This window comes from Mirounga angustirostris, unplaced genomic scaffold, assembly GCF_029215605.1.
Source record: "Mirounga angustirostris isolate CCGP_5_RB_7025 unplaced genomic scaffold, mMirAng1.0.hap1 SCAF_12, whole genome shotgun sequence".
NCBI classification, from domain to species: domain Eukaryota; kingdom Metazoa; phylum Chordata; class Mammalia; order Carnivora; family Phocidae; genus Mirounga; species Mirounga angustirostris.
In genome coordinates, this window is record NW_026991720.1 from 22,294,474 (window position 1) to 22,318,567 (window position 24,094).

Genomic DNA, 24,094 nt, shown 5'->3' on the forward strand with positions numbered 1-24,094 from the left:
TGATTACACTTAGTCCCTTGGAAATGTTACCCTTTGAGGAAACTTTCTTTTCTGTTCCTGCCTAGTTCTTCTTTGGAACCCATGCAGCTCTCCCTGATAACCTGTTCACAGTGTATGAGGAAAGTGGGGCTCTGGGGCTTCCAGCAGATTGAGTCATCCCTGACGGACCTGGATGCATCCTTTGGCCTGACCAGCTCCCCCATCCCAGGCGCTGAGGGGAAGCCAGAGCGCTTCCCTCTTGTGCCTGAGTCTCCTCGGAGGATGATGACCCGGAGCCAGGATGCTACATGTTCCCCTGGCTCAGAGCAGGTATGGACTTAATTGGCTTGCTTGGGGTGGCCTTTTTAAAAAGCAGCATTTTTGCCAAAAGTGTTGTGGTGGAAAAGTTGGAGATGACCTTAGGTGGGTAAGCTTCACTTCTGACCACATTGACCAGATATACCGCATTGTTTTTATTCGCCAGTTGCAATGCAGAAGCTATATTCGTGATTTGGTATAAAAATCTATTATTTTTTTCAAGAGTTTAGTTTTGTCGATGGTTCAGAAAGTAAATTCTTAGAGTTTAAACTGTGTAAAGCATTAGCTTTCACCTGCTTCTAGAAAACTTTCTTCTGACCATTGTCCTTTATGTCATTGGTGTACTTCTGTTACCTCTTCTTTCCTTCAGGCTGAAAGGAGCCCAGGTCCCATTGTCTCCCGAACTCGGAGCTGGGACTCTTCCAGTCCCGTTGACCGTTCTGAGCCAGAGGCTGCTAGCCCCACGACCAGAACTCGGCCCGTGACCCGCAGTATGGGGACAGGAGACGGCACTGGCCTGGAGGTGCCGTCTAGCCCTCTCCGGAGAGCCAAACGAGCTCGCCTCTGCTCTTCCAGCAGCTCGGTGAGTCCACCTGTGTATAGAAGCCCCTGAGCGCAACAGGGCACAGCACGCCAGGCCCTCACCGTGTAGCCCGGGGAAGTGGGCATGAGCCCTTCCCGGGCCCTGTGACTCTACGTAGATCATGTCAGTAAATTTCAGGATGGGACAGTTGGGTGCCATATCTTTGCAATGGATTCTGGAGAGCTAGTAAATATTTCAGGCCCATGGGGATGGCAGTGAGATCAGGGGGACCGACCTGATCAGGTACTGTTGGTTTAACACGAAGGGAATGAAAGTATTTATAAAGAGAGTGGGCATGACGTAGACAGTGTTTAAAGGAGAACGTCAGACTGGAAATGTGGGCACTTGGGAGATTCTGGTTGGGACAGCTCCTAGCGGTGCCTCCCTGAATTGACGTGGCACCCGCCCTTCATCAGCACTATTTCTCTTCCCCCTCTCAGGACACATCTTCCCGAAGCTTCTTTGACCCTGCCTCTCAGCATAGAGACTGGTGCTCTTGGGTAAATGTCCCACTTGGCAAGGAAGCCGGGGAGCATGGTGGAACGGAGGTAGACACCAGGGGCCCCGCAGAGCCAGGCTGGAAGGCCGTGCTGAACATCCTCTTGGCCCACAAGCAGTCCAGCCAGCCGGCCGAAACAGACCACACGGTGAGAGAAGCCGCTGCCTGCGGGGTGCGGCCCTTGCTGTTCATGGGATGAGGAGCAGGGGCGGGTCCTGTAATTAGCACCCAGCCTGCCCTCAGCACTCGGAAGTCAAGTTAGACAGAGTCAGGTTTCGTCCCAGAGAATCGGCATGGAACTAATTCAGTCTTCCTGCAGTTGCTTAGCATTTGGCCTTCCCTCAAATTCTGGTAAATTCTTTGTCATCTTAACTAAAATGACTCAAAGTAGAGAAGGAGTACCAAATCAGAAAGAGAGGGGAGGCAGCTGCTCCAGCCCCATGTTGCAGAACAGCTGCTTTTTCTGTCAGTTGCTGTCACTTGCATTTGGAGCCTGGCCAGTTAACTTAGCTGTCTGGAGCCCTGTACTCTGACCCCCGGACGACAGTTTCATTCCGCACGGTGGGCACGTTACTTTGCTCTGTTCCACAGCCCCAGGCTTGGGCACTGAGCCTCGGCTAGCTGTTGCAGTCATGATCTCCGCTGCTTGCAAAGTGTGGGTAGATGCAAGACCACCGTGACAGCTGAGAAAACAAGTGTTTACTCTGTGTAAAGGGGGGAAGTGAGAGGAGGGTGGGCAATAAGGAATCATGGAAACTGGGTTCTCTTTCCTTTGCTGGCTTCTTCCCAAATCTGCCTTACAGCATTTCATGAATAGAATAATGTCTAACTCCCGTGCCCTCCAAGGACAAAGTAAAATAATACTCTCCAGTTGATGTTTACAAGAAGCGCTCCCAGGTTTGTGGGATTCCGCTGGAGAGAACCGTAGCATTGCTAAAAGCCCAGGAATGTACATTTGTACCCTTAGTAAACAATGCAAATGAAGGAAGGCTTCTCAAGTTTTTCCACAGGAAAAAAAAAAATCCTCATTTTTCCAATTTAAAAACTTTTGAAAATATGTAAAGCTATCTGAGGACAAATGTCTCCACCTATATTCTCTGCCCAGATCTCCCTGAAATAGAGTCTTACTGACTGCCCTCTGTCACTGTCTTACTAACAAGAAATCCCACCAGGGTTCTTGTGGGGTGTTTTGTTTTGGTGGGTTTTTTGTTTTGTTTTGTTTTTGTTTTTGTAGTGGGAGAAGTTGGCCTCCTAATTGGCCCTGGGTTCCAGGACTTTTGAGGTCCTTTTTGGTGGTTTGTCTTAACCTTCCCACAGCTGCTATGACTGGGAAGTCAGAGCTTAATGAGGCTGGATAAAGGATCTTGACGTTAGAAAAAAGTTTGTTATTTTTTTCAACCAGAGTTTCTTTTAACTTTGTCACTCTATTCACTGAATTCCCCTCCATCATTAGTAAGAGCTCAGAGTCTCCCCACCCCCGCCCCCAGACTTTTATTTTATTGAGACACTCATCCACAAAGAGGGTAAGAAGACAGTGAAAATGTCTTCTGATGTCCGAAAGTGGAGGTAACTTTATGGATTATCTTGCTCGGTGATTATTTATATTCTCATTGAGACCCTGTGCTCTTCACCGTGACTCTCACAGAGAGAACCAAGTGTTCTGATTCTCTGAGAACTTTTATCTTCTAGTGAATTGCTTTGTCTCCCTGTCACACCATTTCTCAGAATCTCAGATCACTTCATAGGCACGACCAAGTGGCAGTGAGAGTCTTCCTATTATTAGCTCTGCTGGCTGTAAATGAAGCTGAGAAGGCCAGGGTCATCATTTAACTTTGTTTCACCCCTTGGTCGTGGGTTGTATTGTTAACCCCGGCGAGGCATCACGTGAATGTGAATCCTTGTTCACAAGAAATAATGCACTGGGGCCAGTTCAGCATCACCAGTGGAAACCAGTGCAACACGTGTGCTGCACTAATAGTGGGTCCCAAGTGTCACACACACAGATTAGCACAGATGCAGACACTTGGGGGAGGACACGAGCCGCGGGTGACAGGCTCAGAGTGCGTTAGCGGTCATGTAGCTGTAGAACGCGGGCGTCCTGATTTTTAGTCCGGTTTTAGGTGTATATGACGTATACAATAGAAAGTAATAATATAAAGTTAGCTTGGGGCGCCTGGGTGGCTCAGTCAGTTAGGCGACTGCCTTCGGCTCAGGTTATGACCCTGGAGTCCCAGGATCGAGTTCCCGCATCGGGCTCCCTGCTCAGCGGGGAGTCTGCTTCTCCCTCTGACCCTCTTCCCTCTCATGCTCTCTGTCTCTCATTCTCTCTCGCAAATAAATAAATAAAATCTTTAAAAAAAAAAAAAGTCTTTGGGCGCCTGGGTGGCTCAGTTGGTTAAGCGACTGCCTTCGGCTCAGGTCATGACCCTGGAGTCCCGGGATCGAGTTCTGCATCGGGCTCCCTGCTTGGGGGGGAGTCTGCTTCTCCGTCTGATCCTCCTCCCTCTCACGCTTTCTGTCTCTCATTCTCTCTCGCAAATAAATAAATAAAATCTTTTAAAAAAATATATATATATATATATATAAAGTTAGCTTGTTTTTCTCAGTCCTAGACCTATCTAGATCACTGTGGGAGAAATCCACAGACCAAGCCTTAAAGCTGTTACCCCACCCTTCGTCTTTATAAAAGAATTTAATCTCTAATAATGAGCTTTTCTACCTATAGAGTCTGTCTGAGAAATCAAGGAAGGTATTCCGAATATTCCGGCAGTGGGAATCTTTATGCTCCTCCTGAAGATTTTCCAGCCCTTCCTGGAGAGAAGCGGAATGAAGGACTTTGAGAAATAAAGTCTGAATTCCTTTTTGGTCAGTGGATGCTAAGTTTTTCTCCCTTCTGGTTTAATCACAAGGAGCCCCTGTCCTTGCAAAAGGCAGTGAATGTCACTGTCTGCGTCGGACTGAGGGGGAGCCTGTCTCCAGGCGGGGTGTGGGCAGGTGAAGTACAGCAAGCCTGCTTCTGTTAAAGGAGTGTGGCGTTACCCAAACAGATGGAAGACCAAGGACTTGAGCACTTTCACTCTCTTTCAGTACGGGGCAGTGTTTTGAGGACTCTTACATCCTGGGAATATGACAGCGTGTATTAATAAAATATTTGTTAAATTTCTTACTGCTGGAGAACTGTGTTCCTTCTTGCCTCCTGGGCTGATACAAACAAGGCAGACACTGAGAAAACTTGAGCAGAGCACTAAACAAAATCTAAATTTCAGTTTGCAGATTGGCTACAAAGCCTGACATTTATTAATTTACTTGTGATTCTAGTCGAAGAGGTATTTCTTTTTTTTCTTTTTTTGGAGGTGGGGGAAGGGGAGAGAGAATCTCAAGCAGACCACACGCTGACCACGGAGTCCTATGCGGGGATCGATCTCACGACCCTAAGATCATGACCTGAGCCGAAATCAAGAGTCAGACGTTTAACTGACTGAGCCACCCAGGCGTCCCCCAAAGAGGTATTTGTGAACCAGAGGGTGTTCGTTATGTCACCAGGAGATCTCCCAGTGTGTTGTAATGAATGGCAGGCTGATAATGTTCACTTCGGCAGTAACAGAATGAGAGGCTCTAATAAGGGAGGAAGGTCCTTGAGGAGAGACCTCTCCATGTGCCTTCTGTACACGGCTCCCCTGAGTGGGGCTCCCCAAGGCCCCTTGACTGCTGGTGGGGAGCATCAGTGTCTGTGGTAGAGAAGATGGATCCTGACCCGTCCCATCTAAATAAGACTGCCCACAGATAATAGGGCCAGAAAGGCTAGAAAGTACTGTCTGAAATGTCATTTTCTTTTAGTAACTGTTTGGTTGGGTTTCTGATTCACTTCTTTTATACTGAAATATTTTAAAGAAAATAATAGACATCATAATATTCTACCCATGCCAAACTTCAGTTTCCATCTCTTAACAAAATACATTTTTTCTGTATTCTTCACCCAACAAAAATGAATGATCCCTTAACATCATCTAGTACCTGGTCCACAGACAAAATTCCTAAGTATTCCAAGATGTTCTTTACATTTGATTTGTCCAAACCAGGTCCAATTCAAGATCATAGGTTGCATAAATCCCTTTAGTCTGAAGGACAGTCCCTTTTTTTTTTAATGCATGTCAGATTTTTAAATTTGTCATTTTTCAGTCCTTATTTTTAAAAGGGTAAATCATGTTGATATCACTCCTAAATCAATCCTCTATCGGATGAGGCCAGTAGAGCTGTTCCCAGGTTATTTTGGTAGGGGTGCTCTTTTGCCTTTGGCATGAGTGTTCATTGTCAGTCTCCATGGGCCCCTTAGAGGTTGACTGGTGGGCAGCTCTCTGACATTCCCAGAAATGAGACTTTGGGCCCAGGGTGGAAGCTTTTTGCTCACTGGTGACTAAGTGAGTTTGGAGTCTGCCCTCTAGAAGCTCATATCCTCTAGGTCACCACTTTAGGAATGGTATAGAACCATTAACACAAGGTGCTCAAAAGGACTACAACCTAATCCCAGGTTATAATAATGTGGGTAAGTTTTTTAAAGTCTACTGCAATTTTTAATCTATATCTCCCTCCAAGGAAAGTATTCACATTTCTTTTAAAATAGGCAAAGCTCCACAAGCTTGTTTTGTGTGCGTGTGTGTTTGTGTGTTTGTGTTTAAAGTATAAATGGAAGCAGATTGCAATAGACTCGGTGTAATTCAAGAAATAGTCTCTTCCATGTGGGAGGCATTGTGTAAGCCCTTGTATAATGCAAACATAATCACTGCCTGTTTCTGCCCTCCAGAAGTTTATCATCCAGGCTGGAAGACATATCTATACACAAATGTTGCACAAGAATGCTCAATACTCTGGGAGAAGCATAAAAGAAGAATTGAGGGGCACCTTGCTGGCTCAGTTGGTAGAGTGTGCGACTCTGTTTTTGCTTTTTTTTTTTTAAGATTTATTTATTTGAGAGAGAGAGAGAGAGATAGCACGAGTGGGAGGGGCAGAGAGAAAGGGAGAGAGAAAATCTCAAGCACACTCCCTGCTGAGCGGGGGAGCCCGATGTGGGGCTGGATCTCACAACCCTGAGATCATGACCTGAGCTGAAACAAAGTCAGACGCTCAACCAACCAAGCCACCCAGGTGCCCCAAGCGTGTGACTCTTGATCTCAGGTTTGTGAGTGCAAGTCCCATATAGGGTGTAGAGCTTATTTAAAAAAATTTGTTTCGGGGGGAAAAAAAAAGCAAATTCTCATGTATGGAATTGGAGAGAACTTCCAGAAAGGTATAGATTTGAGCTGGACTTGGAGATGAGTAGGACATGTAGGCTCTGTGAGAACTGGGACCTTGTCCATCTTTTCTTTTTTTTGTTTTTGTTTTTTGTGTTTTTTTTTTTAAAGATTTTATTTTATTTATTTGAGAGAGAGAGAATGAGAGACAGAGAGCATGAGAGAGAGGAGGGTCAGAGGGAGAAGCAGACTCCCTGCCGAGCAGGGAGCCCGATGCGGGACTCGATCCCGGGACTCCAGGATCATGACCTGAGCCGAAAGCAGTCGCTTAACCAACTGAGCCACCCAGGCGCCCCCATCTTTTCTTTTTTTTTAAGTAAACTCTACCCCCAACTTGGGGCTTGAACTCATGACCCCTAAGTCAAGAGTAACATGTTCTACTTACTGAGCCAGCCAGGCACCACATTGTCTATCTTGTTTAGACAGCACTTGAAACTGCCTGGCACACAGTAGACAATGAAATAAGGACATTTGAGGCTGAAGGAATGTTGTGAGCAAATGAGCAGAATTTCCTATGTTCCTGAAAGAGCAGGTATTCGGCTGTGGCCTGTGCACTGAGGAGTAGAATAGAGAGGGTAAGAGAACAGAAGTCAGGCCAGATTGGAGTCTGTTCTGCTGAGGAGTGTGGTCTTGATTCTGTGGGAAAAGGGAAACTTGAAGAGTTTTTGAGCAGGGAAATGACATTTGTACTCAGGAAGATCATTGTGGTGTGTGTGGATAGCACATTAGGGGAGACAGGAAGGCTCTAAGGGAGGTGTGATGGCAGGGACAATGGATGACTTGACAGAAAAGTCATTGACAACTTCGGCGTGAACAGTCTGGGCGTGAGGAAGGGGAAGGAATCAAGGGCGACCTCGAGGTCTGTGGCCAGCCATGCCAGATCAAGAACCCAGGAGAGGAGGGAACACGATAGTTGTATTTTTAACATTTTGAGTTCAGTATCTGTCTACAAATGATGTTTTAGAGGTCAGGAGAGGAGAATCCTTTAGGAGGACCCTGAAGTCGAGGGTCATTGTTTCAAATGCTTACAATCTAGAGAGCTGCATAAAAGTAAAGCCATCCACCTTATCGTTAGCCTATGTAACTATGTACCTGAGGCTTGAGGCTACCTGTCCGAGTTTCTGGTGAATACACTACTAGGCTGGACTGAGTATACTTTCAAACAGTAGTGGGTATTCTCAGACAGGGTGATGCTCAAGTTTATATGTCAGCTTCAGTGGGCTGAGGGATGCCCAGATACCGGTAAAATGTTATTTCTGGACGTATCCATGAGGATGTTTCAGGAAGAGATGAGCTTTCAAATCGGTGAAGAAATAAAGTAGATCACCCTCACCAATGCGAGTGGGGATCATCCAATCCATTGAGAGCCTGAATAAAACAAAAGACAGGGGAAGGGTGAATGTGTTCTTTGCTTGAGCTATGACATCTGTCTTTTCCTATTCTTGGACCTCGGAGCTCCTGGTTCTTGGGCCTTCAGGCTTGGATTGGAACGGCACCACCAGCTTCCCTTGGCCTCCAGCTTGCATGGGACAGATTATGGGGCTCCTCAGCCTCTATGATTGTGTGGGCCAATTCCCACAAAAAATCTCTTTGTATGTATCTATACATATCACACCAGTTCTGTTTCCCTGGAGAACTCCCGACTGGTACAGATGGAATTGAGCTCATGATCTTCTTTCCAAAGCTGCTGTTCTCGTCCACATGCTAGGACATCACTTCAACCCCAGGGTACTCGTTTTCTTGTGAGTTGTTCCCATCAAAGCTTTTGGTGTGGCCTTTTTAGGAATCCACTTTTCCTGATTTGATTCTTTATTTGAAAATACAATTTTTCTTCTTTTGGCAGATCCTTCGAAAGGAAATAATTGGGATGCCTGGGTGGCTCAGTCGGTTAAGCGGCTGCCTTAAGCTCGGGTCGTGATCCCAGGGTCCTGGGATCGAGCCCTGCATTGGGCTCCCTGCTCCACGGGAAGCCTGTTTCTCCCTCTTCCACTCCCCCTGCTTGTCGCTGTGTCTCTCTCTGTCAAATAAATAAACAAAATCTTAAAAAAAAAAATTAAAAAAAAATCATCTGCTGGCAAATAGAACTGCCAACTCCTCCCTCTCTACTTCGCAGGTGAGAACCTTCTTTTGCAGTCTTGGTCCAGCATCAGGGTGAGTGGCAGTATCCTGGAGACTCCCTAGTTTGGCCAGTCCTCCCTGCCCTCGGACTCTCCTTTTCCTGTTTTTCTCCACTAGGTTAGGATCCTACGTATGGTTTTAACAAAGGTTGCACTTCCCATCCAAGGAGGCTTTGTTTTTACAGAGGGGAAAGACTGAAGTTCAAGAGCCGTTAAAAACAAGCGCCCTCATACAGCTACAATGTGGCAGGGCTGCCGCCAGACCCCTACTTCGCAGCCTTCTGATCCTTCCATTCTGATACAGCTGGGAATATCTTTCAGCGCCGTGATTCTGGGAGCTTCCTTTTCCCAGCACAAAGCTGAGATCTGCGTCTCAGCTGAACGGACTCGCTTGCAACTGCTCACGGGACACTGGTATCCAGAAGTGAGTCTTTCACCTGGCTCTTTGTAAATTGTAGCCAACTTTAACAGACTTAGCAGGGGCAACATGCGCTTTGGGGGCTTTCCTCTTTTATCCCTCAAACCCTCACACCCGTTGTGGCTGCCTCAGAGCCAGCTTGTAAACCCCTTCCACCCTGTTCTGTCTTAGCGACAAAAAACGGCTGCATGTACAGCTTTACCAACAGCAAAAGTACAAACACTTCCTCCTCAGTTTTCCTTGCTATTTATAGTTTTAGTCCTACGCTGGGTTTTCTTTGGCTTTAACTAGCTGTTATCTAGGTCAGCTGACCCGTGCCCTCCGATGTGAATCCTGCAGCTTTAATTAGAGACCGCTCATTCCATCTTTGTCCCATGCTCTCTTTTCTCGCATTGCTTCTTGGCCGAAGTGTTGCTGGAGATTACTGTTTTCTTTCTACAGTGCTGCTCTGCGTGAGTTGACAGAAGCCAACTAGGAAGGGAGGGAAAGGGGGGAACCAAGTCTGTATGAAGGTCTCTGGGGAGGAGGGGTAGGCCAGGGAGACTTGGTGGTTTATTCAGATTATCCAACGATTCAGGCCATTTTAATAGTACACTTTTCAGCTTTTTTTTTTTTTTTAAGATTTTATTTATTTATTTGACAGAGAGAGAGACAGCGAGAGCAGGAACACAAGCAGGGCGAGTGGGAGAGGGAGAAGCAGGTTCCCGCTGAGCAGGGAGCCCGGTGTGGGGCTCGATCCCAGGACCCTGGGATCACGACCTGAGCTGAAGGCAGACGCCCAACAACTGAGCCACCCAGGCGCCCCACTTTTCAGCTTTCTGTCCTCACTATCGCAGTAGGTAGATATGGGGGAGAAAAATGGGCTGTTTTCCACAGTAGGTCAGTAGCAACCCTCAAGAGAATGCAAGTAGGAATATAAAACACCTGACCAGGAAGGAATTCCAGGTTCACCTCCAGGACCCTCACAGTTCTCATGAGGAAACCAAGGTTCCCAGAGACCAAAGAATCACTTTTAGCTTCCATGGCCATTTCCTAGCGAGTCTTATCCAGCCTAACTAGAACCAAGGCAGAAGAAGGAAACGCACATGTGGGTGACTCCGTGGCGGGGTGGGTTGCAAGCCATTTTGAGGTGATGGTGAAGCAAAGCCTGCAGCGGGAGCCTGCCTTTCTAGTGCGACCTGAACCAGGGGACAGGAACAGTCTTGAACAGGAGAAGCCCTGAAAGCTGAATTTACTACGGCTGCATGTAGGTCTTGTTCCAAGTCAGCCCTATGGGTACGTACTATTCTAAACACTACATATTTTAACCTCCCGCAAGCCTCACAGCAAGGGAGGGAGACACAATCACTATCTCCGTGTTACAAGCAAGGAAATGAAAGCACAAGTTCATTGCTGTCCTAACACTCTGCCTCCGAACCAAGAATATAGTTCAAAAGAGGAAAAGTGATCTACAGGAAGACATCCACGACATGGTTGCTTCTAAGAAGAAGAAGCTGAACATGAGCTAAACATCTAACCGTTGAAGAGTGATTAGCTCCACAGAGTACAGATCAGTGGAATACAATTCGAACTATTAAAACGATCACTGTAATAAACCAGTTGTGGTGTGGAAAGTCGTTCATGACATAACGTTGGGAATGGTGCAAGGCTATGTACCTGTCTCTGCTGTGGTTTAGATAGCCATGCCTAGAAGAGAACTTGGGAGAATGGAAAGGTAATGTATTCAAATGGGACACGTGATGTCCTTTGGATTTTTTTTTTTTTTTGATCATCACACTACTGCTTGTGCAATGAATGAAAAAATTTTCTCCTTCATCTTTGTAATTCTATAACCAGTTGTTGGTGGCCTAGCAAAGATTTCTGATAACTTTATGTTCTCTCCACCCCCCAGTTATCTAAGATTTCCTACTTTATTGTTCCTCCTGTTTTGTAGGCCTTTGATATAAAGTAGGTGAGAAACGATAGAAGGAATAATAAGTGACCGTGTTCAGATAAAATAATAATAAAGCTTTATCTTGAAAGTTGCCAAGTAAGTTATTACCTAGTTCTGGTACATATTTGATATGCAAACAAATATATAGAAAACACTACTTGTAGCTTACTAGCTCATACCGCATATCCCTTTTCACAGTTGTTTTTTTAAGATTTTATTTGTCAGAGAGAGAGAGAGCACAAGCAGGGGGAGCGGCAGGCAGAGGGAGAAGCAGGCTCTGCTGAGCAAGGAGCCTGATGCAGGACTCGATCCCAGGACCCTGGGATCACAACCTGAGCCGAAGGCAGACACTTAACCGACTGAGCCACCCAGGCATCCCTTTTTTCACAGTTTATAGACCAGACAGGAAGGTTACCTGTTCTAAATCATATGGGAAGGTGTGAATGCAAGCTGGTGCAGCCACTCTGGAAAACAGTATGGAGGTTCCTCAAAAAGTTGCAAATAGAGCTACCCTACGACCCAGCAATTGTACTACTGGGTATTTACCCCAAAGATACAAATATCGTGATCCAAAGGGGCACGTGCACCCCAATGTTTATAGCAGCAATGTCCACAATAGCCAAACTGTGGAAAGAGCCCAGATGTCCATCAACAGATGGATGGATAAAGAAGATGTGGTATATATATATATAAAATGGAAGCCATCAAAAAATGAAATCTTACCATTTGCAACAATGTGGATGGAACTAGAGGGTATTATGCTGAGTGAAATAAGTCAATCAGAGAAAGACAATCATATGATCTCACTGATATGTGGAATTTGAGAAACAAGGCAGAGGATCATAGGGGAAGAGAGGAAAAAATGAAACAAGATGAAAGCAGAGAGGGAGACAAACTATAAGAGACTCTTAATCTCAGGAAACAAACTGAGGGTTTCTGGAGTGGTGGGGGGTGGGAGGCATGGGTGGCTGGGTGATAGACATTGGGGCAGGTATGTGCTATGGTCAGCGCTGTGAATTGTGTAAGACTGTTGAATCACAGACCTGTACCTCTGAAACAAATAATACATTATATGTTAATTTAAAAAAAAATCAAAAATAAATAAATCATACAGGAAGGGATATAGAGAGTGCTCTGCCGTCCTTCCCTTCCTTCCATTCACCTTCAATCTACCTTCACTCCACTGTGGAATCTAGTTAATCCTTTTCTGAGCTGAGTTTCTTCTTAGCTGTTAGAAAAGGAATAGCTACAGGGGCGCCTGGGTGGCTCAGATGGTTAAGCGTCTGCCTTCGGCTCAGGTCATGATCCCAGGGCCCTGGGATCGAGCCCTGCATTGGGCTCCCTGCTCAGTGGGAAGCCTGCTTCTCCGTCTCCCACTCCCCCTGCTTGTGTTCCCTCTCTTGCTGTGTCTCTCTCTGTCAAATAAATAAATAAAATCTTAAAAAAAAAAAAAAGGAATGGCTACACACCCATATGCACTGCAGCATTATTCACAATAGCCAGAGGTGGAAGCAAACTAAATGTCCATGGACAGATGAATGAATAAAGAAAATGTGGTATCTGCATACAATGGAATAGTATTCAGCCATTTAGGGAAAAAAAAAAAGGAAATCCTGTCAGACACTTAAACATGGATGAAACTTGAGGGCATTTTGCCGAGCGAAATAAGCCAGTTACAAAAAGACAAAAACTGTACGATTCCACTTCTCTCTAAAGGAGTCAAGACTCACAAAAACAGAAAGTAGAATGTGATCACCAGGTGCTGGGAGAAGGGGGAAATGGGGAGCTCAGTGGGTATAGAGTTTCAGTTCTGCAAGACAGAAAAGTTCTAGAGATCTATGCACAACGATATGCGTGTAGTTAACGGTACTTGCCGTACTCTCAAAAATGGTATGTTTTAGATGTGTTTTTATCACATCAAGAAGAAAAGAAATGGCCACTTTCGCAGAACCAAACCACCACTTGAATTCTGTCCTTTTAATCCTTCCCATCGAGGTGTGGGCAGCATCGTCCATCATCCCTTTTCCTTCCGTTGACATGTCTGGGTACATCTTTGCTCAGATCCTCCAGCTGTGCCCTGGTCTTGGTCTTCCATGAAGAGTCCTCCTCTAATAGGGGAAGAAAATAGATGTGAAACCTTTCTTCTGTAGATCTAAGGAAATTATCTGTCAAGTGAAAGGCAACTTATCAGATATTAAGTGACGAGAAAATCTCCCTTCCTTAACCACCGTGCCGCGGCCGGAAGAGCGGAAGCCCCTGTAGGCTACTTTGAGGGTCAAGAGGAGGTGGGTGGCCTCAGTCCTGAGCAGTAATGCAGCAGTACCCTCCATAGCCGCTAGGTGGCGCCCCTGCCCCACACCTGATTTCCGGCAGGCTTTCTGACTTCTAGCAGGAATTGCGGAGACCAGACAAACCTGGCCTCGCCACTTTGTATTCATCACTAACAGATCCACCGCGGCAGACGTGACAGCTCTTCCTTTCTCACGTGGCTTATTCTCATTTTCAGCATCGTTCTTACGCCGTCCTTACTTCGCAACAGGTCTTGTCTCTTAACCAAACTGATGTTCCTTAAAGGCTGAAGCTGCCTTGCTTCTTCCACAGGCTTGGGCTGCGATGGGAGAAGAGGTGGCCAGAGAGCGCAAGACAGTGGGTAGGAAGAAGAGAGAAATGGAGAGAATGGATGTTTACTGAGGAGCCGGAGAAGGAGAAAACTTAAGGTAGGTTTAGGACCCTGTGTGCAGAAATAGAGGCAAGAACAGGAGGGACGAGAAGCAGATTTGAGTGGCAGTTCGGCTGCAAGAGGAAACCCAGGGGGCGAGAAGCTCTTGGCAGTTACAGCAGCACTCATGCGGGGGTCCTCCTGAGGTGTCATCCTCGTGCCAGTCTCAGCACCAGCACTTGGAGCTGGGTCGCCCCAGGGTCAACCCACAGAGCCACTAATGAAGCTTTGCGGACATGTTCATAGGGGCACGGGCCTGAACGGTGTGTCATCACGGCCACAGTACAGCCCGGACCCAGCAGATGACCCTTTTCTTGTGAGGATTCCAAAGCCTGTGACTAATACTAATTAACCCTGACTCATTGTAACACTGAGCACAAAGAGGTCATTGTCTCCACTGAATCCAGTGGGGAAACTGACGTGTGGAGTGGGGAAGCAGCTTTGCTCCCTTAGTGGCACCAGGCCACGAGTTTATCACAGCCCAGCTCAAATGCCCTTGAAGCTGCCCTTGATAATCAGGAGCAAACACTTCCTTTTTTTTTTTTTTTTTTTTAAGATTTTATTTATTTGACAGAGAGAGACACAGCAGGAGAGGGAACACAAGCAGGGGGAGTGGGAGAGGGAGAAGCAGGCTCCCCGCCGAGCAGGGAGCCGGATGCGGGCCTCCATCCCAGGACCCTGGGACCATGACCTGAGCCAAAGGCAGACGCTTAACCATCTGAGCCACCCAGGCGCCCCAGGAGCAAACACTTCAATGGGCTGTCCAGATGAGGAGAGTGGGGACCTTTCCTCAGTGCTGTTTCCACGTGTGCTAGACCACAGAACTAGAAACTTCCAGTTGCAAAGACTCCTTGGCCCAACGCCCCTCCACCCCCTGATAGTGAGCAATCCGAAGGCCAGAGAGACAGTCAAGACCACGCCGTGGGTGTTGTGAGCGGGCCAGGCCTAGAATCCTGAGGTTCTGCGTGCAGGCCCCCTGTACAGCCCCCAGGGCAGCAGAAGAGAGGCAGGATTGTACGAGTTACACGCATGGGCTTCAGCTCGGCAGCCTGGGTTCAAATTCTGGTTTCACTGGTTACCAGCTGTGTGCTTCCAAGCCAGCTACTCTGTGCCCCAGTTGCTCCATCTATAAAATGAGGCTTGTGCTGGTCGCTACGTCACAGGGATGTTTTGAGAAGCAGAGTAGATACGTAAAGTGCTCAGTAAATAGTAGGGATTTTTAAAAATATATTATTTAAATAAGGCAGGTACCACACTCCTTAGCTGCACACCCGACCACTCAGCTACCCTACTGGCTTCAACCCAATCGTCCCTCTGGCCGTTTCTCCAGTTTGCCTGGTCTTCTGGGTCTCCTGAGGGAAGGGAGCACTGAAAGAGCAGGTGTTGGGCTCAGGAGAAAGAGACACACCAGAATTTCTGCACATTAGTCTTGCTCTGGGGAGGCTCTTTCCACCCAGCAGCCTCCGTGACATCATCTGACAACGCAGGTGCTGCTGGCTCAGCTCCAAGCCCAGTTCTAGAAGCAAAAAGAAGAATCTTGGGCAACAAGATACAGACCAAGATAACCGCATTCCTGCCAATCTCCTTGGGCCCTGGCTCCAGGCCTGGCAAGCCCACCCTCAGAAGGTGGGGGTATAATGATGACAGGAAAGCTAATTACTGTCATCACCCTGCTGGGTTGAGAATACTGGCTTGTTTGTCCAGCATGGCTTACCTGAGTCATCCATCCTGTAGCCTAGAGCCACCTGGGCCTGGACCTGGACCAGCAGGCTGCCAGGAGTCTGGAACAGCTTCTCCCTGCCGAAGCTGGCAAGTGCCCGCACTTCCTCCTTGTTCTCCCCTCAGAGAGCAAGTCGAGGCACTTGGGCTCTGGAGACACAGCTCCAAACTGCGCGAGGAGCCTGGCCCAGGGCTCCTTCTGGGGTGAGCGGAACCAGAGGGGAGGCCTCACAGCCTCCGGAAAAGCACCTCCACGGGTCAGAGATGAAGCCAGGAGTTAGAGAACTGCCCGGGCAGCAGCTTCCTTGCCGCCTCCATGCCCCCCCACCCCCATCAGCCTCACCGCTGAGGGGCCCCCTGTGCCCCGCTCAGGGGGTCCCCCCCGCACTCCCCAGGCCAGCCCTGCAGGCCAGCAAGCCATCTAGGCTCAACTCCCACTAGCTCAACCTGGGCTTTGTTCCAAAGTAAAACAAAGAAGAAAATAGGTGCTCTCTTTCACAAAAATATTTTAAAGCTGGAACTGGGAAATACTTTTTCAAAAAGTATCAAAAATTAAGAACGTGAGTCCCCTACTCCCTGTCTGACTCACGGAGTAAGGGAACCAAGAAGGTTGGGACAGAGAAGAGATGTGGGCCCCTTCCCTTGGGCCTGAGGAAGAAGTTTACAGCCTTGAGGTGATTTCCACGGTAAGGACCAGCTGTGGCGCCCCTGGTAAGGGGAACCCGAGAAGGCCAGATGGGGACACCTGTGGGTGGGACAGCACACACAGGAAGCAGGGTTTTAAGGCAACAATCCCAGAGGCCTTGGCGCGTGGCTCTCTCGTCCAAGAAAAAGAGCAAAAGAGCCCCATAAAACAAAGCACAGGCCCAGAGGCCAGCTTCCCCCACCCCGGGGAAGGGGGGACCTGAGTGGTGGGGTTACCTCAGGCCCCGCCTCTCCACAGCTGTGGCTACCGCTCGGCTCCCTCTCTCCCTGCAGCTCCCCAAGTAATTGGGGGTTTGGCAGGAGTACCTCCTGCGGTGCAATCTGTTCCCCATTAAAGCCTCAGCAGTCCTGGTGCCACCCATCGCCCCTCAGGCTTTCTAGTTTGGCAGGACGGGAGGCTGATGACAGATTATCCCCGGAGGGAAGGGAGAGGCAAGTCAGGAGGGTGGAGGAAGACCCAGTTCTGGCCCTGCTCACTAGAACATGACCTCAGTGTCGTCACTGCGGGCTTTCGGGTGAACCTGCCCGCCGAGGCTGACTCGCGGCCCTGACCGCTCCGACGGCCTCCTAAAGGATATTGGGGCTCCTGGTCGTGGGCTTCACCTCACGGGGCTCAGCCAGGCGCCGTCCCAGCTCCCAGTGCTCTGGACCCTGTGACTCCAGAAAACTCTTCCTCATCACCGCATATTCTGAGGGAAAATTTGGGACGTGTGATCCAACAAGGAGGACTGAGTGCTTAAAAATACGGCAGTTTAGAACTGCCCTGGGAGACATGAGACACATAATCTGTGTGTGCCTGGGGCTGTGCAGGCCCGAAGTACTGTGGTTCAGGGGACGACGGGGCCGCAGTGGGGAGCCTGGCCATCCCAGTGGCCCCAGCACTGCGTCACCCTGGAGACCTGGGCCTAATCAGTCTCCATTTCAGTCTGTCCAACGGGGTAGTAATAAGTATCTAACTTGTTCAGAACTTCCTGATGATGCCAAGAAGCCTCTGGGAAAATTTGGAAGTGTCTGTCTGTCTCTGTCTCTGCCTCTCTCACAACCCCCGCCCCCCAACAGGAGCTGCAAGGAGTTACAGAAGGACTTGATTTGGGGGTGAGAGGTGCTACCACAAGGACGGGGGTGGGGTGCAGGCAGCAGCTGGTTGGTGTCTAAGTCGAGAACAGGGAAACAGCAGAAGTGAGAGATGACAGTGGAAAATCAAGGACCAAGGAAAAAACCCTGAGAAGTCAGGCTGAGAAGTTCAGGGGCTGTGGTTTGGAAGAAGGAGGGGTATCAGATGCTGCCCTGGGCAGAGGAATGTGCTTTCCCTCAGCAGCTGAGGTTTCCCCTTCTGAGATGCGTGCAGACCTGACATCAGTGCCCAGCCTGCCCACTGAGGAAAAGGATGTTTGGGCACTGGGCTGGGCCCCGTCTCCGAGCACTACCTGCTAAGCCAGAAACAAACAGCAGAACCCTCAGACTGCTGGGCGCTGATGTCATAGCTGCCACTCGCTCTGCAGGACAGTAAGTGGGCAAGTAAGACAATCCTTTGAGAATTCTGATTTTTTTTTTTAATATTTTATATATTTTTATTTTTAAAGATTTTATTTATTTGAGAGAGAGAGAGAGCACGAGTCAGGGCAGGGGCAGAGGGAGAAGCAGACTCACCGCCAAGCAGGGAGCCCGATGTGGGGCTCGATCCCAGGACTCCGGGATCATGACCCGAGCCGAAGGCAGACGCTTAACCGACTGAGCCACCCAGGCACCACTTAAGATTTTATTTTTAAGTAATCTCTACACCCAATGTGAGGCCTGAACCCACAGCCCTGATATCAGGAGTCACATGTTCCACCGACTGAGCCCACCAGGTGCCCTGAGAATTTTGATTTCTGCCCCTTTGACTGCCCAGGTGGGAAATTAGTGCCACCCAGGGTCCCCAGGTCTCTCAGGGAGTCCCAAGAGGGTGCTTCATGTGCGTTCTCAAGCCAGTCTGTCATGGGGCAGCCAGCCTACATCAGGTTCGGTGTCTCTGCCTTCAGCTCCCACTGGCTGACCACACATACCCCTAAGCCACTTGAGGGAGCCCAAACTGCCATGCTTCTGGGTGCCCCGAGAAGTCGGGCTCTCTGTCTGTGTGGGGATAATGCCCCTCACCCCGATTCAGTGCCAAGCATTGTCAGTGTGACCCAAAGCTGCAGGGCATGGTCCAAGTCTCCCAAAGCCATTCGTGAACAATTTGGTTAATCTTCTGGCCCTTGTCCTCAAACCACAGGGGTGGGAACCAAGACCAAGGATCTGCTGGGCAAGAGACCTCTTCCTCTCCACAGTCCTCTGCCCTTGTCCCTCAGCCCCCTAAGGCCAACTTAGCTTCTGGGAGTCAGGACACATCCAACATCTCCATTTCAGAAAAAAGCCCTTCCTTTCTATTTCCATATCTACAGTACCGATTTTAGGGCTTTTTTCCCCCTGAAACAAAGGAACTGGGTGACCTTGAGGCATACTGAAGTTTTGTACAGGAACAGCTTTCTAATGAGAAGCTGATTTTGACTGTTCCCCAGGGCTTTGAGAATCTTAGGCCTGAGATTCTTCGGCGCACACAACGTTACATAAGGCTGTGAGAAATGAAGAAGAGGAAGCATGCGACTGAGCCCTGAAAAATGTGAAATCATGGGTCAGCTGACTTTCAGCTCTTAGAACTTCTCAGCTACTTCATCTGCTCCACGTTCCTGTATTCCCAGGGCTCAGCTCCATGCCTGACCCAGACAAAGTGCTTGGGAAGCATGTGCTTCGTACGCGAGCCAGCAGCCGTTGGTGGTTGCTGCAGGAGTCTGGAGGCTGAGCTCTCTTTGTCTTGCCAAGTGGACAGCGTGCAGATGAGGGCTTTCGTTGCGGTCCCTTGAAGAGCCTGCTTTGACAGGGGTCTGGAAGGCATGCTCTGCCCTCCCCACCTTGATGAGAAGAGGGCAGAGCAGGTGGGAGGTGGAGGGGGAAGTTAGCACAGGGCAAGAAAGGGGAAATGTGGGGCTATGTTTAGGCTGAGAAATGAAGAGGGGCCGGGTGCCCCTGCCGGCGTGTGGTCTGACTTGTAACACGGCACACACCTACGTAGTTCCTCTCTAGCTCGTCTGGTGTCCTCAGCATGGGGTAGGTGCAGGAGAGAGCTTCTGGGCAAGTACTTGGGTTTAGCTTTTGTTGTTGTTGTTGTTTTTAAGATTTTTTTTTAAGTAATCTCTACACCCAATGTGGGGCTCGAACTCACAACCCTGAGATCAAGAGTCGCGTGCTCCACCGACTGAGCCGGCCAAGTGCCCCATTTAGTTTTTATTAAAATAAAGGTAACTAGCCTAGCAAAGAGCTTTATCATTCGCAAAACTCTCAGAAGTGCATCATCTCACTGACCCTACAACAACTCCATAGAATTAGGTAAATGGACATTAGCGTCCTTTCACAGAAGAGAAAAGTGAGAATTGCAGAGTCAGTAAATGGCATAAGGACCTGGGCGTATCCAACTCAGGACCCTGGACTCTTTCTACTATAGTTTATTTTTTATTGATTGCATCACTACTATTAAAACACTATAACAGGGGGGCGCCTGGGTGGCTCAGTCGTTAAGCATCTGCCTTCGGCTCAGGTCATGATCCCAGGGTCCTGGGATCAAGCCCCATAAGCGGGCTCCCTGCTTGGCGGGAAGCCTGCTTCTCCCTCTCCCGCTCCCCCGCTTGTGTTCCCTCTCTCTGTGTGTCTCTCTCTGTCAAATAAATAAAATCTCTTTAAACAAAACAAAACAAAACCACTACAACAGGAAATTAAAGAAAAAGGTAGTTTCAAAGGCACCTTATAAAATGTAAAGCTTTATGTATACACAAAATATTTTTTTAAAATTGTGATACAGCATATGGTCAGGGTTACTGTGGGCCCACCCCATGAAGTCTTTCTAGCAGAGCATGGGCCGCTAGCATGGTGAACAACCTGCCCAACTGTACATGGTGAATCTTTGAGGTATGGGGCAAGGTAACAACAGATTTGAGGTCACAAAACCTGGGGTCTAGTTCCAGTTCTGCCCCTATTAGCTTTGTAGCATTAAGCACATCATTTTACCTCTCTGAACTTCGATTTCTGCATCCATGAAACTTAAATATTAATTGTGCTATTACCTTTACCACAGCATTATGAAGTTTAAGTGAAGTAAGATACTATATGTTATTTTACAGATGAAGAAAGACTTGTAATGTGTGTGTGTGTGTGATCTATAAACTATAACTGGTTTTTGCCTTTTGTTCTTATTTTCTTTTGGGGGGGGATGTTAACAATGGGCACATTTCCCTTAGTTTTCTAGTATAGTGGACCAGTCATTACCCACCTAGCACCCATTTCCCTTCTTCCTTTTCCTTCCCAAAGGGCCCTGCTTTTCTTGGGTCCAGGGGTAGGCTTGTGTATCTACCTCCCAGCACTGGAAGGTAAGGACGCTGCAGCCTCATATCTAATGAGGGTGTATATACCCCATGGGCAGAGATGAATGTGCAGCCCTTACCAGCTTTGGGACTGTGATTTTGCAGGGTAGATAACAGAAGATCTGCATAGTCTGGGCTTTGCTTGCCCTTCATTCAACAAAGAATGACAAACAGGGTTTGGGTGTGAGCTCATAGAAAGGAAAAGAAAGGAACATATTTGAGGGGGTGTCAAGAATTTTAATCTGACCACAGTTAACTTTGAGATACTCATTTGAAATCCATGGAAAGACATCTCGAAAGCAGTTAAGACCATGGAGTTCATCCTTCTGTTCTCTTTATTTTCTATAGATTCGAATTTTTCCATAATAAAAGGAAAAAAGAAAGAAAAGAAGAGAAAAAAGAAAAATGAAAAGGAAAGGAAAGAAAGAATTATGGTATATGAGCCTGGAACCCCAGGAAGAGGCTGGGTTCGAGGTATAAACTTGGAGGCGGTCTGAGTACACTTGGGGTTAAAGTCATGGGCCTGGACGAAGACCAACGTCCCCTGAGAGAATCAAAGAACTAATCTCTGGGAACCCTGATATTTAAAAGCCAAGAAGATGAGAGGTAGAGGGATATAGGACATGAAAGGATGTGTCCTGAAAGACAGGTGATGAAGCATTTTTAAGGAGGGGATGATCAACGGCGTCCTTTGACTAAGATGAGGGCTGGGGATTGACAGTGACCTTGGTAAGCTGGTGGCTGTGATTTCAGTGCAGTAGTGGGAGCAAAGTCTGGATCGGATGGGGGTGAAGAGACCAATGGGTGTGTGTGTGTGTGTGAAATGAAGAAGACAGACACAGATAACACCATTGATGGGCTTCTGCTCTGAAGAGAATGGGAGTGGTAGGTAGGAGAGCACTTTGCTTGTTTGTGTTGCAAGAGAAAAGATATTACTGGGTGTCTTTATGCTGATGGGAATGATGGGGGGCGGGGGGGCAAACATGATGAGCAGTGCTGATAGGAGAGAGAGGGTTAATTGCAGGGGCAACGTAAGTAGGGAAGAGTATCCAGGCAGAGAAGAGCCAGAGAGGGAGACAGTCTCTCTCCCTTCGCACAGCTCATGTCTGTGTATGAGCCCGGGATCACCAGGGCCCTTTGCAGCCAGTCTGAGCATGAAGTCTGTGCTAAACATGATGGAATGAATAGACAGAAAGAACCTAAATTTTCTGACACTGTGGGGTCGCTGGACCACTAACCTACTGTAGCCTGTCCTGCCCCTGGACTTGCTCTTACGGGAGATAATAAACTCTCTCATTGTGTAAGCCTGTTCAAGTCAGGCAGTGGTAGTTGCTTTTAACTTAATTGTTAAATAATTTTACTTTCAGAAATTTTCAAGAATAGTAAAGAAAACACACGTAAACTTTACCTAGAGTCCCCAGCTTCTAACACTTTGCCATGTTTGTTTTCTTTTAATCTTTTTTAAAAAGATTTGTTTATTTATTTGAGAGAGACAGAGGAAGAGAGAGCAAAAGTGGGGTGGGTAGAGGGAGAAGGAGAGAGAATCTCAAGCAGACTCCCTGCTGAGTGTGGAGCCCAACCCGGCGCTCAGTCTCATGACCCTGAGATCATGACCGGAGCTGAAACCAAGAGTGGGATGCTTAACCTACTGAGCCACCCAGGTGTCCCTGCTGCTTTTGTTTTCTAATCTTCCCTTTATACACACAAAACCTTTTTTTTTCCTGATCCATTGAGAGTAGACTACATGTCTCATGTCCCTTTATTATCTATACTCCTTCAGTGCATTTCTTAAGAACAAGGATAGCCTCTTACGCAATCACTGTCCAGTTATCAAATCCAGGAGAGTATACTGATACAATAATTTTATTTAATTCACAGTCCATATTCTAATTTTGTCCACAGTCTCAATGCTATTTGTTTTTCCCAGCACAGGATCTAATCCAGAATGACATATTACATTTCATTGCCATCACTATTCAGTCTCCTTTAATCTGTAACCATTTCTCAGCCTTTTGGTATTTTTTTGTTTTTTTGTTTTTTTAAGATCTTTATTTATTTATTTGACAGACAGAGACACAGCGAGAGAGGGAACACAAGCAGGGGGAGCAGGAGAGGGAGAAGCAGGCTCCTGGCTGAGCAGAGAGCCCGATGCGGGGCTCAATCCCAGGACCCTGAGATCATGACCTGAGCAGAAGGCAGACGCTTAACAACTGAGCCACCCAGGCACCCCTTTTGGTGGGTTTTTTTGTCTTGTTTTGGTCTTTCATGATCTCATGACCCTTTTTAACAGGCCATTTATTCAGTTATTTTACTTTAGAAAATGTTCCTCAACTTGGTTTGTTTGATGTTTCCTCATTTTTAGTTTCAGGTTACACATTTTTTTTTCAAACTAGATTTTTTTAGATTGATTGATTTATAAGTCATCTCTATACCCAGCATGGGCTTGAACTCACAACCCCAAGATCAAGAGTCACATGGTCTTCTGACTGAGCCAGCCAGGGGCCCCATATTTCACAAATCTTTGACCTGAATGTTACATAAATGACATGTTGTCCTTCTCCCAGATACCACAATGGAAGATACATGGTATCTTTTCACCTCACAGTGAAATGTTAGTTTTGATCCCTTGGTGAGGGAGTTGTCTGGTTTCTGTACCGTATGGTTATTATTAACCCTTTTGTAATTAATAAGTAATTTGTGGGGACATAGTTTGAGACCGCATAAAAATCCTGTTCCTTATGAAGCCCCCCTCCCCCTGCAATTTAGCATCCACTGATCACTCTTGTCTGAACCAATTTTATTGTGATGGGGCGTGTTTTGGTTTCTTGTGGCCCAAAACCTTCTAACCAACAGATCTTAGAAAATGTTTAGTATGGGGGCGCCTGGGTGGCTCAGTCGTTAAGCGTCTGTCTTCAGCTCAGGTCATGATCCCAGGGTCCTGGGATAGAGCCCTGCATCACGCTCCCTGCTCCACGGGAAGCCTGCTTCTTCCTCTCCCTTGTGTTCCTTCTCTCGCTTTGTCTCTCCCTGCCCAATAAATAAATAAAATCTAAAAAAAAAGAAAGAAAGAAAATGTTTGGTATGAAAAATACAACCTTGTCCTTTTGAAGTAAAGAGAAAGGACATGTTTGCACCCTAAGTTGGGCTGGGGGGGGCCAGCCCTCCACATAGGCAGCCGCAGGAAGGTGTCAGTTCCTCGGCAGGCCTGGGACCCTCTGGTGGATAGGACCCTTGCCAAGGTCTTTTCTTTATAAGATTTCTTGCAACTTTTCTTATTCTAGCCCAGACTTTTTGCCCAGCTCTTTGTCTACATTTCTAACAACCTCCTGGATGTTTCCATTTGGATGCCCTGTCATCACCTCAAATTCAATGTGACCAAAAGT

At 47.5% G+C, this 24,094-nt stretch overlaps 1 protein-coding gene across 4 annotated transcripts in view; it reads left to right on the top strand.

Annotated features, from left to right (window-relative positions):
• Positions 1-22,828, top strand: part of ZC3HC1 (zinc finger C3HC-type containing 1) — a 37,584-nt gene extending 14,756 nt beyond the window's left edge. Inside the window, exons 7-11 of one of the 4 annotated variants that reach the window (XM_045864272.3) lie at positions 66-309; positions 668-880; positions 1,321-1,527; positions 13,737-13,852; positions 21,060-22,828. In XM_045864272.3, the coding sequence (XP_045720228.1) occupies positions 66-309; positions 668-880; positions 1,321-1,527; positions 13,737-13,826 (754 nt within the window). In that variant the 3' untranslated portion in view covers positions 13,827-13,852; positions 21,060-22,828. Of the gene's footprint in view, positions 1-65; positions 310-667; positions 881-1,320; positions 1,528-4,104; positions 4,546-13,736; positions 13,853-18,818; positions 20,533-21,059 lie in introns of those variants that run through there. The other 3 variants (XM_054505200.2, XM_045864273.3, XM_064574956.1) reach the window with 3 other exon arrangements.
• The last annotated feature ends 1,266 nt before the right edge of the window (positions 22,829-24,094 follow it).